The sequence below is a fragment of the Mobula hypostoma genome, chromosome 15, assembly GCF_963921235.1.
Source record: "Mobula hypostoma chromosome 15, sMobHyp1.1, whole genome shotgun sequence".
NCBI lineage: Eukaryota > Metazoa > Chordata > Chondrichthyes > Myliobatiformes > Myliobatidae > Mobula > Mobula hypostoma.
In genome coordinates, this window is record NC_086111.1 from 9665031 (window position 1) to 9683349 (window position 18319).

The following is an 18319-nucleotide window of genomic DNA, read 5'->3' on the forward strand; positions in this document are numbered from 1 at the left end:
CTCGACTTACTCTTCCTGATAACCTTGATATAAAATGATTGCTTGGCTAGAATGTCTGTCACCCCAACACGGGCAGAGACCCATAAAGACTGGATACACAAGCTTAGACCCTGCAGCTTCAACAGCTGAAAAAAGTCCGGCCAACAATTTAAACTACAGCATTGTACAGTACCTCCTTCCACCGTCACAACTTCCCCCTCAGTAACCGGAAGTGCTGCACGGCCCGGCCGGAAGTGACGGGAAGATTTCAAACCGCCCGGCGGCGGCAGCTGAGTGCTGGGAAAGGACGGACGGAAACGAGGGGTTCAGGCCACCTCGGATCGGTACATTTACTTCTCCAGTCTAGATAATTGTCATGAGGTGCGTTGTCTCTCACCTTAACTCCATGCTGCCCTTGCTTTCTTTCCTTCCTGCGCTCACCTCCTCCATCCTCCTTTTCCCTCACCAGCTCCCCTGCCCTCAGCGCCTTCCCCTTTGCCCCCTCCCCTGCCCTCTGCACCTTCCCCTTTGCTCCTCTCCCGTGCCCTCTGCACCTTCCCCTTTGCTCCTCTCCCGTGCCCTCTGCACTTTCCCCTTTGCCCCTCTCCCCTGCCCTCTGCACCTTCCCCTTTGCCCCTCTCCCCTGCCCTCTGCACTTTCCCCTTTGCCCCTCTCCCCTACCTGCAGCATCTTCCTCTTTGCCCCTCTCCTCTCCTCGCAAACATTAGGCTGTTGTAGCAGGTTTCGTATTTGGAGGCTTTCAGAGTTCATGCTGTAGAGTGAAGACAAACAATTGTCAATTAGCGTATTGGGCTCCTCGAATTTGTAGTTGATTCCAACCCGATCTGTCTGCATCTCTTCTTTCAAGAACTGTGTATGATCAGTCAAAGAGTAAATTAAGCGTTCATGAAGGGTTTTGGCAGTGTGGTGGTTAAGGTGTTTAAGCAGTGTGATGGTTGATCCAGAAACAAGAGTTCAATTCCTGCCATGGTAACTGGAGAATTTAAATTAAATTAATTATATAATGCTGGAATTTTAAGATCTTTACATTATTGTACCAGATGAGGAATGTGTGTTACCTTCAGTCTGTGACCTCTTGTCCACTAAAGCCTCATGTTTTTGTCTTTTTGAACTGACAGGATAGGACCACAGCAAAGACAGATAAACAGAATTGTTAATGTAGGGGAGAAAGTATGCCAATTCGTGCCTATTGTACAATTTGTTCTGATTACTTTGATAATTTTAAAGATGTGGCAGCCATTCATTGTGGACACACTTTTCACAGCGAGTGGTGAGTACTGAAAAAAACAATTGTTTTATACGTTGACTTTGAGACAAGCTGTAGAAAGTAACTCTTGAAATGAGGATTTGTATCGTTTTACAATCTGCATTATTCAGCTTGATAAGTTAGACTCCACTAAAAATTAGTATTATTAATTAAACACACTTTTTTATCAACAGCTTTGTGTTATCCACTAAGTTAAATGAAGATCAGTTGTATATCTGGGCTCAGTTGACAGTCAGGATAATTTAAAGAGCTATGGAACAGAGCATGAAAGAAACCGAGTTCTCCATTCTAAGTAGGGTATTAATAAAACTTCTTGATTAAATTTGTATTTTCAAAATATAGCCGTTATATATACCGACACAGTGATTAGTGCAAACCACACCGGTGGAGATCCATTCTTAGTGCTTTAATGGTATTGTAATGGAGATTTCAATGGAGCACAGCATTTATTGGCCTAGTTCTTTATTATAAGATTCAATATAACTACCTTCAGATTCGTTTATTTAATACGTGCATTGAAACATACTGTACAGTGAAATGTGTCATTTGTATTAACAACCACCTAAAGATGTGCTAGTGGCAGCCTGCAAGTATTGCCTGTGCTCTTCCTTCACAGTTCTTGCCAGTCTAACATCTGTCCATGTACAATATGCCCTTTGCTGTGCATCCACGTTGCTGACCTTCAAATGCAGAGCAGAAGCCTAGACTCTGGCCTGACCTCTAACCCCACCCCCCACGTCCTTGCCCCTAAACCTTCCTGGACAATTTCATGGATATGCATTATGTATATAGTGTTTTGAAGGATGGTGTTGTATTCCCACATGATGCAGTGTATTGCAGCATAGTGCAGAGTACAGTGGTGAAAGGTTGATTCTCATCAGTCTACAATGTTCCCCATTTCAGTAAGGGCACACTGAGGTTTATTCTTAGAGGAGCCACTAAGATCCATATTCGCCCTGTCAGCTTGGAGAGATAAAGGTATTCCAGTTTTATTATTGTGCATCTTTTCTTGATTGAGCAATAGTGACAGAGATGAAGAGCGAGTCTCTTCCTGAGCACAGCTGCTGCATGGCCAGCGGAGAGCAGATGAAAAGGAAATTAAGTTGATACATCTCCTGGCCAGGTGCTTTTATCTTTGCTGCTTAGCATTTTACAGGTGGAGATATAGGGTTGTTACTTACAAAATGTCAAAATTGAGGATTTAAAAATATCTTGCGGTGTAATTATCTGTGGTATCAGGAGTGTCTAGCTTTGAAAATTAGTTAAATCCTCATCCTCATTCTAATAGCTCATACCATCAGATTCTCAAAATTCCATTATTCCACTGATGTGCAACCTATTTAAGAGTAATGTGAATCAGTTGTTATTTGTAATTCCTTTTGTAATATGTGAATCAAATGATGAGCTTGTTTCAATGGGAGATTAAGAGCCATGTGTAAATTGTATATATTTCAATTCTTGCGTGCAATGAGATGTCATCTCTTACATTAGTACTGTTCTTGACCAGAGATCAAGGTCAATTGGGATGGGGAATAAATGCTGGTCTTGTCGATAACAGTAGCACTCCATTAATCAATTTCAAACAAGATTTATAAAGAACAGTGTTACAACTATTGGAATTAATTAATTACACATCAGAGTAAATAGTTATCACTTCAAAGTGTTTATTTTTAGCTGATTGTCTTTCATTTTTATAATTCTCATAGTCTTGCTCAGTGGTTCCACAGTGCTCCTTCTCGGACCTGCCCTCAATGTAGAATACAGGTACTGTAACTGATAACTTTAACTAATTGCATATACCTTGCTGTACCACATGACTATAATAGAGATATAATACAACTAATGCTGCATATACGTTATGGTCTAGCTGAGTCTCCTCTAGCTTTGCAGTTCAAATTGTTCACCTACATAATTCTGATGGGATATATCCATGTGAAAGTGGAAATGGGTGAGTTCAGGATCAGTATTATCTGTTAATCCTCCTGCCTTCTGTTCAATAGTAAGCTATCATAGGCTGATCCATAATTAATGCCATAGGCTCAGAGTGCTCAAAAGAGTTGGGGAGGGAAAATAAACAAAAGAAGTATAATACTGCCGGAAATCTGAAATAACAGCAGAAAATACCAGAAGTGCTCAGCATCAGGTAGATTTGGACAGAAATAAAGTTGACATAGGGTATATTTAAAGCAGAAGTTGATATGTTCTTGATTAGTAAAGGCATCAAAGGTTACAAAGAGATGGCAGGAGACTGGGGTTGAGGGGGATAATAAATCAGACGTGTTGGAATGGTGGAGCAAACTCGATGGTCTGAATGGCTTAATTCTGCTCCTATGTGTTTTGGACATTAAGGGAGTTGGCTGTGTGTTGAGAAGGTTAAAAGGAAAGCATTTCAGTTTCTGGGGGTGGGCATAATTTCCTCATGTGTTGTATCCAAAGAACTAAGTGAAAACCTACCACCCCTCCCACAAGACAAAGTTTTGGAAACTCCTTGTCAGTCCAATTTCAACAGGAATTCTGCAGATGCTGGAAATTCAAGCAACATACATCAAAGTTGCTGGTGAACGCAGCAGGCCGAGCAGCGTCTGTAGGAAGAGGTGCAGTCGACGTTTCAGGCTGAGACCCTTCGTCAGGACTAACTGAAGGAAGAGTGAGTAAGGGATTTGAAAGTTGGAGGGGGAGGGGGAGATCCAAAATGATAGGAGAAGACAGGAGGGGGAGGGATAGAGCTGAGAGCTGGACAGGTGATAGGCAAAAGGGGATACGAGAGGATCATGGGACAGGAGGTCCGGGAAGAAAGACAAGTGGGGGGGGGTGACCCAGAGGATGGGCAAGAGGTATATTCAGAGGGACAGAGGGAGAAAAAGGAGAGTGAGAGAAAGAATGTGTGCATAAAAATGAGTAACAGATGGGGTACGAGGGGGAGGTGGGGCCTTAGCGGAAGTTAGAGAAGTCGATGTTCATGCCATCAGGTTGGAGGCTACCCAGACAGAATATAAGGTGTTGTTCCTCCAATCTGAGTGTGGCTTCATCTTTACAGTAGAGGAGGCCGTGGATAGACATGTCAGAATGGGAATGGGATGTGGAATTAAAATGTGTGGCCACTGGGAGATGTATTATGGGGAACAAAGAAACGGCAGATGAGTTGAACAGGTACTTTGGATCTGTCTTCACTAGGGAAGACACAAACAATCTCCCGGATGTAATAGTGGCCAGAGGACCTAGGGTAATGGAGGAACTGAAGGAAATCACATTAGGCAGATAATGGTGTTGGATAGACGGATGGGACTAAAGGCTGATAAATCCTCAGGGCCTGATGGTCTGCATCCCAGGCTACTTAAGGAGTTGGCTCTAGAAATCGTGGGTGCATTGGTAATCATTTTCCAATGTTCTATAGATTCAGGATCAGTTTCTGTGGATTGGAGGGTAGCTAATGTTATCCCACTTTTTAAGAAAGGAGGTAACAGGCAATTATAGACCAGTTAGCCTGACATCAGTGGTGGGGAAAATGCTGGAGTCAATTATAAAAGATGAAATAGTGGCACATTTGGATAGCAGTAACAGGATCAGTCCGAGTCAGCATGGATTAGAAACATAGAAAATAGATGCAGGAGTAGGCCATTTGGCCCTTCGAGCCTGCACCACCATTCAGTATGATCATGGCTGATCATCCAACTCCTGTACCTGGCTGATCATCCTGTACCTGCCTTCTCTCCATACCCCCGATTCATTTAGCCACAAGGGCCATATCTAACTCCCTCTAAAATATATGCTTGACTAATAATCTGGAATTTTTTGAGGATGTAACTATGAAAATGGACAAGGGAGAGCCAGTGGATGTAGTGTAACTGGACTTTCAGAAAGCCTTTGATAAGGTCCCACATAGGAGATTGGGGTACTGACATGGATAGAAAATCGGTTGGCAGCCACGAAACAAAGAGTAGGGATTAACGGGTCCCTTTCAGAATGGCAGGCAGTGACTAATGGGGTACTGCAAGGCTCAGTGCTGGGACCGCAGCTATTTACAATATGCATTAATGATTTAGATGAAGGGATTAAAAGTAACATTAGCAAATTTGCAGATGACATAAAGCTGGGTGGCAGTGTGAGATGTGAGGAGGATGTTATGAGAATGCAGGGTGACTTGGACAGGTTGGGTGAGTGGGCAGATGCATGGCAGATACAGTTTAATGTGGATAAATGTGAGGTTATCTACGTTGGTGGCAAGAACAGGAAGGCAGATTACTATCTGGATGGTGTCAAGTTGAGAAAAGGGGAAGTACAACGAGATCTAGGTGTCCTTGTTCATCAGTCACTGAAAGTAAGCATGCAGGTACAGCAGGCAGTGAAGAAAGCTAATGGTATGTTGGCCTTCATAACAAGGGGAGTTGAGTATAGGAGCAAAGAGGTCCTTCTGCAGAGGGCCCTGGTGAGACCACATCTGGAGTATTGTGAGCAGTTTTGGTCTCCAAATTTGAGGAAGGACATTCTTGCTATTGAGGGAGTGCAGCGTAAGTTCACGAGGTTAATTCCCGGGATGGCGGGACTGTCATATGATGAAAAATTGGAGCAACTGGGCTTGTATACACTGGAATTTAGAAGGATGAGAGCGAATCTGATCGAAACATATAAGATTATCAAGGGATTGGACACGCTAAAGGCAGGAAGCATGTTCCTGATGTTGGGGGAGGCCACAGTTTAAGAATAAGGGGTAGGCCATTTAGAACGGATTTGAGGAAAAACCTTTTCACCCAGAGAGTTGTGGAGCTGTGGAATGCTCTGCCTCAGAAGGCAATGGAGGCCAATTCTCTGGATGCTTTCAAGAAAGAGTTAGATAGAGCTCTTAAAGATAGCGGAGTTATGGGATATGGGGAGAAGGCAGGAACAGGGTACTGATTGTGGATGATCAGCCATGATCACAGTGAATGGTGGTGCTGGCTCGAAGGGCCGAATGGCCTACTCCTGCACCTATTGTCTATTGGCATATCGGTCTGTGGCTTCCTCTTCTGCCACGATGAGACCACTCAGTTTGTAGGAACAGCACCTCGTATTCTGTCTCTGTAGCCTCAAACATGATGGCATGAAAATCAATTTCTCCAACTTCTGGTAATTTTCCCCTCCCCCTTCCCTCTTTTTCAATTTCCCACTCTTCTCCGCCTTATTCCCTTTCTCCCATAGACCACTTTCATCTCCTATCAGATTCCTTCTTCTAAGCCCTTACCTTTTCCATCTATCACCTCCCTATTCCTTAGTTCATCCTTCCCCACCCACCTGGGTTTGCCTATCACTTGCTAGCTTGTCCTCTTTCTCCTCCCCTCGCCTTCTTATTCTGACATCTTCCCCCCCACCTTCTTTCCAGTCATGAAGAAGGGTCGTGGCCCAAAAGGTCAGCTGAGTTAGATAGGGAGTTAATGGCTTTGAGGCAAAGTTTGTGGATGATACGAAGTTAGGTGGAGGGGGATGTAGTACTGAGGAAGCAATGTTTATGCAGTGGGGCTTAGACAAATTGGAAGAATGGACAAAAAGTGGCAGATGGAATACAGTATTGGGAAATGTGTGATAATACATTTTGGTAAAGAAACAATAGTCTGTAATATTATCTAAATGGGGAAAAAAAATTCAAACAGCAGAGGTGCAAAGGGACTTGGGTGTCCTTGTACAAGACTCCCAAAAGGTTTAATGACAGGTTGAGTCTGCAGTAAAGAAGGCAAATGCATTGTAGGCACTTATTTCAAGGGGAATAAAATATAAGAACAAGGAGATAATGCTGAAATTTTATAAGACACTAGTCAGGCTGCACTTGGAGTATTGTCAACAGTTGTGGGCTCCTTATCTGAGAAAGGATGTATTGTCTTTGGAAAGAGTCCAGAGGAGGTTCATGAGGATGATTCCGGGAATAAAGAGAGAGGTTAACATATGAGGAGCGTTTGGCAGCTTTGGGCCTGTACTCACTGGAATTTAGAAGGATGCAGGGGATCTCATTGAAACCTATCAAATGTTGAAAGGACTTGTTAAGTTGGATGTGGAGAGGATGTTTCCTCTGATGGGGGTATTCAGAACCAGAGGGCACAGCCTCAAAAATTGAGGGGCAACCTTTTAGAACAGAAGTAAGGAAGAATTTTTAAAATTTTTTTAGATTTGCAGGGAGATGGGAACCAGAGTGCCAGAGCTGACAGTGTGGCTGGGATGAAAATAAATGATGTTAAAAGTACAAGCAAATCTGCTGATAGAAAGGTTGTGAGTGGTGGTAAACATCTTCTGAGGTGTATATATTTCAATGCTAGGAGTATTGCAGGGAAGGCGGATGAGTTGAGGGCGTGGATTGACACGTGGAATTATGACATTATAGCAATTAGTGAAACTTGGCTACAGGAGGGGCAGGACTGGCAGCTTAATATTCCAGGGTTCCGATGTTTCAGATGTGATCGAGGCAGAGGAATGAAAGGTGGGGGAGTAGCATTGCTTGTTAGGGAAAATATTACAGCAGTGCTCAGGCAGGACAGATTAGAGGGCTTGCCTACTGAGTCCTTATGGGCGGAGCTGAGAAACAGGAAAGGTATGGCCACATTAGTGGGATTGTATTACAGACCACCCAATAGTCAACAAGACTTGGAAGAGCAACTCTGCAGAGAGATAGCAGGCAACTGCAGGAAACATAAAGTTGTGGTGGTAGGGGATTTTAATTTTCCATACATTGATTGGGACTCCCATACTGTTAGGGGTCCAGATGGTTTAGAGTTTGTAAAATGTGTTCAGGAAAGTTTTCTAAATCAATATATAGAGGGACCAACCAGAGGGGATGCAATATTGGATCTCCCGTTAGGAAACAAGTTAGGACAAGTGACGGAAGTCTGTGTAGGGGAGCATTTTGGTTCCAGTGATCATAACACCATTAGTTTCAATTTGATCATGGACAAGGATAGATCTGGTCCTAGGGTTGAGGTTCTGAACTGGAAGAAGGCCAAATTTGAAGCAATGAGAAAGGATCTAAAAAGCGTGGATTGGGACAGGTTGTTCTCTGGCAAAGATGTGATTGGTAGGTGGGAAGCCTTCAAAGGAGAAATTTTGAGAGTGCAGAGTTTGTATGTTCCTGTCAGGATTAAAGGCAAATTGAACAGGAATAAGGAACCTTGGTTCTCAAGGGATATTGCAACTCTGATAAAGAAGATGAGGGAGTTGTATGAAATGTATAGGAAACGGGGTAAATCAGGTGCTTGAGGAGTATAAGAAGTGCAAGAAAATACTTAAGAAAGAAATCAGGAGGGCTAAAAGAAGACATGAGGTTGCCTTGGCAGTCAAAGTGAAGGATAATCCAAAGAGCTTTTACTGGTATATTAAGAGTAAAAGGATTGTAAGGGATAAAATTGGTCCTCTTGAAGATCAGAGTGGTCGGCTATGTTCGGAACCAAAGGAAATGGGGGAGATCTTAAATAGGTTTTTTGCGTCTGTATTTACTAAGGAAAGTGGCATGAAGTCTATAGAATTGAGGGAATCAAGTACTGAGATCATGGAAACTGTACAGATTGAAAAGGAGGAGGTGCTTGCTGTCTTGAGGAAAATTAAAGTGGATAAATCTCCGGGACCTGACAGGGTATTCCCTCGGACCTTGAAGGAGACTAGTGTTGAAATTGCAGGGGCCCTGGCAGAAATATTTAAAATGTCGCTGTCTACAGGTGAGGTGCCAGAGGATTGGAGAGTGGCTCATGTTGTTCCGTTGTTTAAAAAAGGATCGAAAAGTAATCCGGGAAATTATAGGCCGGTGAGTTTAACGTCGGTAGTAGGTAAGGAGGGAGTACAAAGAGACAGAATCTACAAGCATTTGGATAGACAGGGACTTATTAGGGAGAGTCAACATGGCTTTGTGCGTGGTTGGTCATGTTTGACCAATCTATTGGGAGTTTTTCGAGGAGGTTACCAGGAAAGTGGATGAAGGGAAGGCAGTGGATATTGTCTACATGGATTTCAGTAAGGCCTTTGACAAGGTCCCGTATGGGAGGTTAGTTAGGAAAATTCAGTCGCTCGGTATACATGGAGAGGTGGTAAATTGGATGAGACATTGGCTCAATGGAAGAAGCCGAAGAGTGGTGGTAGAGAGTGGTGTGCCACAGGGATCAGTGCTGGGTCCATTGTTATTTGTCATCTATATCAATGATCTGGATGATAATGTGATAAATTGGATCAACAAATTTGCTGATGATACAAAGATTGGAGGTGTAGTAGACAGTGAGGAAGGTTTTCAGAGCCTGCAGAGGGACTTGGACCAGCTGGAAAAATGGGCTGAAAAGTGGCAGATGGAGTTTAATACAGACAAGTGTGAGGTATTGCACGTTGGAAGGACAAACCAAGGTAGAACATACAGGGTTAATGGTAAGGCACTGAGGAGTGCAGTAGAACAGAGGGATCTGGGAATACAGATACAAAATTCCCTAGAAGTGGCATCACAAGTAGATAGGGTCGTAAAGAGAACTTTTGGTACATTGGCCTTTATTAATCAAAGTATTGAGTATAAGAGCTGGAATGTTATGATCAGGTTGTATAAGGCACTGGTGAGGCCGAATCTGGAGTATTGTGTTCAGTTTTGGTCACCAAATTACAGGAAGGATATAAATAAGGTTGAAAGAGTGCAGAGAAAGTTTACAAGGATGTTGCCAGGACTTGAGAAACTCAGTTACAGAGAAAGGTTGAATAGGTTAGGACTTTATTCCCTGGACCATAGAAGAATGAGGGGAGATTTGATAGAGGTATATAAAATTATGATAGGTATAGATAGAGTGAATGCAAGCAGGCTTTTTCCACTGAGGCAAGGGGAGAAAAAAACCAGAGGACATGGGTTAAGGGTGAGGGGGGAAAAGTTTAAAGGGAACATTGGGGGGGCTTCTTCACACAGAGAGTGGTGGGAGTATGGAATGAGCTGCCAGATGAGGTGGTAAATGCGGGTTCTTTTTTAACATTTAAGAATAAATTGGACAGATACATGGATGGGAGGTGTATGGAGGGATATGGTCCGTGTGCAGGTCAGTGGGACTAGGCAGAAAATGGTTCGGCACAGCCAAGAAGGGCCAAAAGGCCTGTTTCTGTGCTGTAGTTTCTATGATTTCTATGGTAAATCTGTGGAATGCTGTGCCACAGACTGCGGTGGAGGCCAAGTCTGTGGGTATATTCAAAGCGGATATTGATAGATTCCTGATTGGTCAGGGCTTCCTTCAAGAGATGTGGTGAGAGGGCAGATGCATGGGGTTGAACGGGATCTGGGATCAGCCATGATGTAATGGCGAAGCAAACTCAACGGGCTGAACGGCCTAATTCTGCTCCTAGGTCTTATGGTCTTATTCACTTCCATTGATGCTGCCCGACCTGCTGAGTTCCTCCAGCACTTTGTGTGTGGTGCATCCTCTAACAATGTCTTGTATGAAATAAATTATGCTGTCCACATTTGTGGTAACTGTTTATGTAAGGTTGTTGAAATGCACGTCCACTTTCTTAATAGTGAAAATGTGGCAAGCTTTTTAAAAAAATACTTTCTTTGCTGCAGTCTTCTTTAACACTTGTAGGTTTTTAGTTTGAATGAAAAGACACTTAATCTATGAATTTTCAGTAAAAATATTGTTATGATAGTGTTCACAACAGAAATACTGTGTTCAGTTATATGTTCTTATTGTGTTGCTGTTTTATTTTCTCACTTTAGTGATATTCCTTTTGGTCACTGAGAGGATGTGGACATCATTTATTAATTATGGCATAATGAGTTCTTGTTTTCTAATAGGTCAGTGGAAGATACATCATCAACAAGCTCTTCTTTGACATAGGTGAGAGTGAGCAAGTCCTAGATCCAGAAACTCTCCAGGTAAGCCTGCCTTTTTGTTCAGTATTTTAGATTTTGTTAAGCAAATTGCATTTGCAGGAAAAACTTCCATGGTCCTATGTTAACAAGTGTTTTTTATGCTTATCACTAAAGACACTTACGATAATTTCTTGAAATGAGTTGATGAAATGTTTAACATAATTTACTTAAGATAGACATTTAAATAGTAACACAAAATAAGATAAATCCCCAGCGAACAAGCTGTTCCCTCGGACCATGTGAGAGGCTAGTGCAGAAATTGCAGGGGCCGTAGCAGAGATATTTAAAACATCCTTAGCCATGAGTGAGGTGTTAGAGGATAGCTAATGTTGTTTTGTTGTTTAAGAAAAGCTTTAAAAATTAGCCAGGAAATAATAGGCCAGGGTGCCCGTCATCAGTAGTGGGTAAGTTATTGGAAGGTATTTTAAGGAACTGTATATACTGTATAAGTATTTGGATAGACAGGGACTGATAAAGGATAGTCAACATAGATAGTCTTGTTTAACCAATCTAATAGAGGTTTTGAGGAAGTTACCAGGAAGATTGATGAAGGCAAGGCAGTGGATGTTGTCTTTGCGGACTTTAGCAAGGCCTTTGACAAGGTCCTGCATGGAAGGTTTGTAACTTGGTATTCAAGATGAAGTAGTAAATTGGTTTTACAGAAGAACCCAGAAAGTGGTTGTAGATGGTTGCCTGTCTGACTGGAAGCCAGTTTTATGCTGTGGAAATTGGTGCTGGGTCCATTGTTGTTTGTCAAGTATATCAATGATCTGAATGATAATGGGATAAACTGGATCAGCAAATTTGTGGATGACACCAAGATTGGGGTGTAGTGAACAGTGAGGGCGAATATCAAAGTTTGCAGCAGGATCTGGAATGGCTGGAAATAATGGACTGAGAAATGGCAGATGAAATTTAATGCAGACAAGTGTGAGATGTTGCACTTGGGGAGGACCAACCAGGGTATGATGAGAGGTAGGGAATGAGGAGTGTGGTAGAACAGAGGGATCTGGGAATACAAATCCATAATTCCTTGAAAGTGATGTTACAGTTAGAAAGCATTGTAAAGAAAGTTTTTGACACATTGACCTTCATGAATGAATGTATTGAGTGCAGGAGTTGGACTGTTATGTCAAAATTGTAAAAGACATTGATGAGGCCGTACTTGGAGTATTGTATGCAGTTTTAGAACATAGAATAGTATAGCACAGTACAGGCCCTTTGGCCCACAATGTTGTGCCGACCCTTAAACCTTGCCTCCCATATAACCCCACACCTTAAATTCCTCCATATACCTATCTAGTAGTCTCTTAAATTTCACTAGTGTATCTGCCTCCACCGCTGACTCAGGCAGTGCATTCCACGCATCAACCACTCTCTGAGCAAAAATCCTTCCTCTAATATCCCCGTTGAACTTTCCACCCCCTTCTGCAGCTTTCAATGGTCCTCGACTAATTCTTTGACTTGGAGAGAACATTGTTGGAAAAACATTATAAGATACTTCAAGACCCCATATCAGGAAAAATATAAAGATACAAATGTGATGTGTTGGAGAAGGTGCGGCTCCAAGGAGGCAAATCATTTTCATATTTTCTGGGATTGCCCTAAATTAAGTCTATTTTGGGAAGGTATTCATAGAACATTAGTTAAGGTACTTAGGTCCCAGATACCTCTGAACTTTGAGACGCTCTATTTGGGGCATGTATTGTTCCTTGAACAGAAGGAAGATATAAAGTTGCTGCAGGCCCTCTTAGCGGCAAGTAAGAAATCAATCACTAGAAAATGGCTAAATCCAATACCACCTACATTAGAAGATTGGTACGAAATTATCTTGGAAATATTTAAAATGGAAAAGTTGACCTACTCCCTGAGAACTCAAAAAGAAACATTTTATCAAATCTGGAATAAATGGATTGAATATATAACCCCAATGCGAGCAGACTTTAGATGACTCTCCTAATGATTTATATTGCTGTTCTCATCAACACAGTAATATTGCTAACGTAAACACCCCTAGTCTAAATGTTTGTTGTTTTTTTTTGGAAAATAGAGAATTATCACAAGTAAAGGGAAAGATTTGGGAAAGGGATAAAAAAAAATGAAAAAATTAAGTAAATAAGTACATAGGGATTGGATAATTATGTCTGCGGGCAGGAAGAAGCACGAACAAATTGGGATATAAACACCTACAATGGTTGGTATATAGGCTTGTATGCAACATTTTGGACCAGTGGAAATGGTCCAGAAGGGTTGTATGGAAACTATTATTACCATTTTTCTTAACAACTAATTTCATTACTTAGCCTAATAGGTTAGATTTACCACAGTACATAATTATCTATTTAAATGTTTATTTTCCTTTTATATCATCTCAATGTGTACTTAAGAATGTATAAATAATTGTAGTTTTATACATATAAAAAAATGGAAAAGGTTATATGTGTGAAAAAAGTACATGATAATTGTGAACTCCTTATCCAAATAAAAATAAAATTAAAAAAAAAGAACTTTCCACCCCTTACCTTAAAGCCATGTCCCCTTGTATTGAGCAGTAGTGCCCTGGGAAGAGGCACTGGCTGTCCACTCTATCTACAGGTTTCCCCCACTATCCGAAGGTAGAGCATTCCTATGAAATGGTTCGTAAGCCAGAATGTCGTAAAGCGAAGAAGCAATTACCATTTATTTATATGGGAAAATTTTGTGAGCATTCACAGACCCAAAAATAACCTTCCAAATCATGCCAAATAACACATAAAAGCTAAAATAACAGTAACATATAGTAAAAGCAGGAATGATATGATAAATATACAGCCTATATAAAGTAGAAATACTTTTCCACAATCATTGCCTGAACTGTTCTCCGTAGCAAAAACCTCACACAAGCGCTCTCGGCAGAAACACACGCAAGCGCCATCGGCAAAAACACTCTCTCCAGTAACCTCTAAGCTATGAAGCTGCCAAATCATACCAAATAACACATAAAAATACACAGCTGATATAAAATAGAAATAATGTATGTACAGTGTAGTATCACTTACGGGAATCGGGAAGTCAGCGCCAAGCACACTGATGATGGTGTGTTAAGCTGAGTCGTCGCAGGTGGGGGTGGTGCAGTGGCCCCCACCCTCCAGACTGCCGACCGATACCGATCCGCGAAGTATGCAGGGGTACAGCGGTAGCTGGGACGCATCCAGCACATCTTTAAGAAAAAAACCGAAATAATTATGCTAATTAATTACGTGCCGGGCGGCACCTAATTAATTAGCATGATTATTTCGGCTTTTTTCTTAAAGATGTGCTGAGTGCCTCCCGGCTACCGCTGCATTCTCCGCGAATCGGTATCTGTCCGCGGCCTGGGGGATAGGGTGGTGGGACACTAGGGTGTCATCTCATCGTCATCTGTTTCCATTAGGGCAGGCAGGTCATCTTTTTCTATCTCTGCCTGCCTCGATGCCGAAGGTCGAGGTTCGTCGTCTGATGTGGAAGGCTTGAAAAATGACAGTACAGTATGCTTGACTGCTGAGCCTCGCGCATTTTTCTATCATACAAATCTTTGTAAGGACTCAAACCATCTTGCAAATATACCCTAAACCGACGTACCCTTTCAAAATTAAAGTCGTACTTTATCATTACTCATTCGGTTTCGATTGTTATCCTTTCCTCTTCTATTTGCATCAGCTCTTCATCTATCAGTTCTTGTTCATGGGATGCCAAAACCTCTTCAACATCATCTTCGTCAACTTCCACAAGCCAAACTCACTTTGTCCTTACTTCGTTCACCACGATCGAAATGCTTAATTATGTCTAGTTTTATGATAAGTGTAACACTCTTACGAGCTATTTTAGGCTTTTCCGATACCTTAGAACTCATCTTGCAAACAGCTGCTCACAGGCACATGTTTAAGCAATGCCTGCTAGAATGCCGTTTCGAATCCGGGGGAGAGCAGCTGCTCGGGGCGTGTGCTGATTTTTTTTTCCGCGCGCTGCCTTTTTTTGTAACAGTGAAAACACCTTCTGTTAGCGAAAACAGGGAACTAATGTAGGTCTTTCGTAACAGTGAGGTTTTGTAAAGCGAGCGTTCGAAAAGCGGGGGACACCTGTATTCCTCTTAATATCTTGTATACCTCTATCATGTCTCCTCTCACCCTTAGTCTCTCCAAAGAGTAAAGCCCTAGCTCCCCTAATCGCTGATCATAATCCATACTCTCTAAACCAGGCAGCATCCTGGTAAATCTCCTCTGTACCCTTTCTAATACTTCCACATCCTTCCTATAGTGAGGTGACCAGAACTGGACACAGTACTCCAAGTGTGGCCTAACCAGAGTTTTATAGAGCGGCATCATTACCTCGAGACTCTTCAACTCTATCCCTGGACTTATGAAAGCTAACACCCCATAAGCTTTCTTAACTACCCTATCTACCTGTGAGGCAACTTTCAGGGATCTGTGGACATGCACCCCCAGATCCCTCTGCTCCTCCACACTACCAAGTATCCTGCCATTTACTCTGTACTCTGCCTTGGAGTTTGTCCTTCCAAAGTGTACCACCTCACACTTCTCTGGGTTGAACTCCATCTGCCGCTTCTCAGCCCACTTCTGCATCCTATCAATGTCTCTCTGCAATCTTCGACAATCCTCTACACTATCTACAACACCACCAACCTTTGTGTCATCTGCAAACTTGCCAACCCACCTTCCCAACCCCAAATCAAGGTCGTTTATAAAGGTTGGTTTTGGTCACCTACCTAATAGGAAAAATGTAAATAAGGCTGAAAGAATGCAGAGAAAATTTAATGTTGCTGGGGCTTGAGGACCTGAGTTATAAAGAAAGGTCAAATAGGTTCAGTCTTTATTCCCTAGAACATAGAAGACTGAGGGGAGATTTGATAGAAGTACACAAAATTATAAGGGGTGTAGATAGGGTAAATGCAAGCAGGCTTTTTCTACTGAGATTGGGTAAGACTACAACTAGAGTTCATGGATTAAGGGTGAAAGGTGAAATGTTTAAGGAGATTATGAGGGGAAACTTCACTCAGAATTGTGAGAGTGGAACAAGCTGCCAGTGGATGCAGGGCAATTTCAAAATTTAAGAGAAATTTGGGTAGGTGCATGGATCGTAGGGCTATGGTCCAGGTGCATTCGATGGGAACAGGCAGATTAATATTTCGGCCCTGACTAGATGGGCCAAAAGGCTGGTTTCTGTACTAGCGTTCTATGACACTGATTTTCAATAAATTCTGTAAAGATCAACTTGCAAGGCACCACTTTCGTTTGGATCAGCTATGCTATTTTTATGTTAAAATTACCTTTTAAGGATTTAAGAAAGGGTCTTTCAGTGTAAATAGTTTACTAAATAATTAAACTAGCTAAGTTTCGAAGTCAAGTTTCTTTGAATATATTAAATTTTACACTGGCAAAAATTTACAATTAATGAACCCTAACATTCAAGAAATAGAAGTCAGCATATTGCTGTAAGATTAATGTATTGACAATCCTTCAGTGACCAGAAAAGGATTCTGGTATTCATTTCAAATTTTAGTTGATTTTAATTAATTTGTTTTCCAGTAGGCAGTTTGGGAAAATATCTACTTGACCCCCAGTTGAAATTTCCATAGAAAATAGTTGGTGGCATCCTCTTTGCAGGTCAGCTTGTATCTGACTTCTGAGTCTGTACATTGAAACATAAAAGGTGTCTGCTCCTCCGCGCATATTATCCAGTCACAAAGCTCAAATGTGCTGAGGTGGTAGAAGTACCATGGTCTCATTCATTTAAAAGAGACCACAGGTGCGGGTATTGGGGTTTGTTTATTTCACTTTAGTTTTGTTTTTAAACTAATTATTTATTTAAGCACATTTATTATTTATTTTTCTATTAATCTGAATTGCTTCTAAACATCTCTTTCAAAAAGAAGTAAAAAGATTTAAAGATAATTGACAATATTTGTGGATGTGCAGCAAAGGCCTAGGCACCATTTTGACCACTTTGCAGGAAAGGTCACTGCTTCTAACTGGATCAATTCCATAGAGCTGTGAAATGTACATGAATCAATTCAAAGGATGGATGCAGGAGTGAAAATAAATGGCCACATGGTGATTTCTATACATTAGCTTTTTGGTACATTTATTGCAAGGTAATGAAATAATAATTGTTGAGGTCCAATGTTGAAGCGATAAATGTGAATATTGGGAAATTTTAATTTAAACTAAGTGATAAATTGAACACCTGGCAAATGCTGGAAACCTGAAATATAAACTGTTATTGTTGGAAATACTTGAGACTGGCAACATCAAATGGCAAGAGAAACTGAGTCAATGACTCAGAATTTGATTTTGTTTCACTGAAAAGTCTGCAGATGCTACCTAGCAGATTCAACTTGGTTCGAACAACACACACAAAATGCTAGAGAAACTCGGCAGGCTAGGCGGCATCTATGGAAAAAAGTACAGTCGACGTTTCAGGCCGAAGCCCTTCAGCAGGACTGGAGATAAAAAGCTGAGGAGTAGATTTCAAAGGCCGGGGGAGGGAGAGAGAAATGCCAGGCGCTAGGTGAAACTTGGTGGGGGGGGGGTGAAGCAAAGAGCTAGGAAGTTGATTGGTGAAGGAGACAGAAGGCCGTGGAAAGAAAGAAAAAAGGGGGAGGGGGAATATCAGAGGGAGGCAATGGACAGGCAAGGAGATAACAGAGAGAGACAAGGGGATGGGAAATGTTGAGGGAGGGGCATTACTGGAAGTTTGAGAAATCGATGCTCATGCCATCAGGTTGGAGGCTACCCAAACGGAATATAAGGTGTTTCTCTCTACCCTCCCCCGACTTTTCAAATCTACTCTTCAGCTTTTTTTCCTCCAGTCCTGCCGAAGGGTTTCGGCCCAAAACATCAACTGTACTTTTTTCCATACATGCTGCCTGGCCTACTAAGTTCTTCCAGTATTTTCTGTGTGTAGCTTGGATTTCCAATGTCTGCAGATTTTCTCTTGTTTGGTTAGAAGTTATTTTAATTTGTGATTTTTCGGTATTCAGATTTTTAAATAATAAAGAAATAGTAAATGTGCATAATGAAAATGTCCCTATTATATATTTTATTCCTCAATTTAATTTTTATTTTTCTCATCAATTGTTAACTGAGTTGAATAAAGAACAAGCTAAGACTTCAAATTTAATTCTAGAGACATGTAGCAATTTTGATTTAAAAATCTGAAATAATTTGCTGAATATA

At 41.6% G+C, this 18319-nt stretch overlaps 1 protein-coding gene across 2 annotated transcripts in view; it reads left to right on the forward strand.

Annotated features, from left to right (window-relative positions):
* The first annotated feature begins 245 nt into the window (after positions 1–245).
* traip (TRAF-interacting protein) overlaps positions 246–18319 on the forward strand; it is an 82062-nt gene continuing 63988 nt past the window's right edge. For both annotated transcript variants that reach the window (XM_063067701.1, XM_063067702.1), the window contains exons 1-4: positions 246–360; positions 1119–1270; positions 2974–3031; positions 11028–11108. In XM_063067701.1, coding sequence (XP_062923771.1) covers positions 1173–1270; positions 2974–3031; positions 11028–11108 — 237 coding nt within the window. In that variant the 5' untranslated portion in view covers positions 246–360; positions 1119–1172. The remainder of the gene's footprint in view (positions 361–1118; positions 1271–2973; positions 3032–11027; positions 11109–18319) is intronic.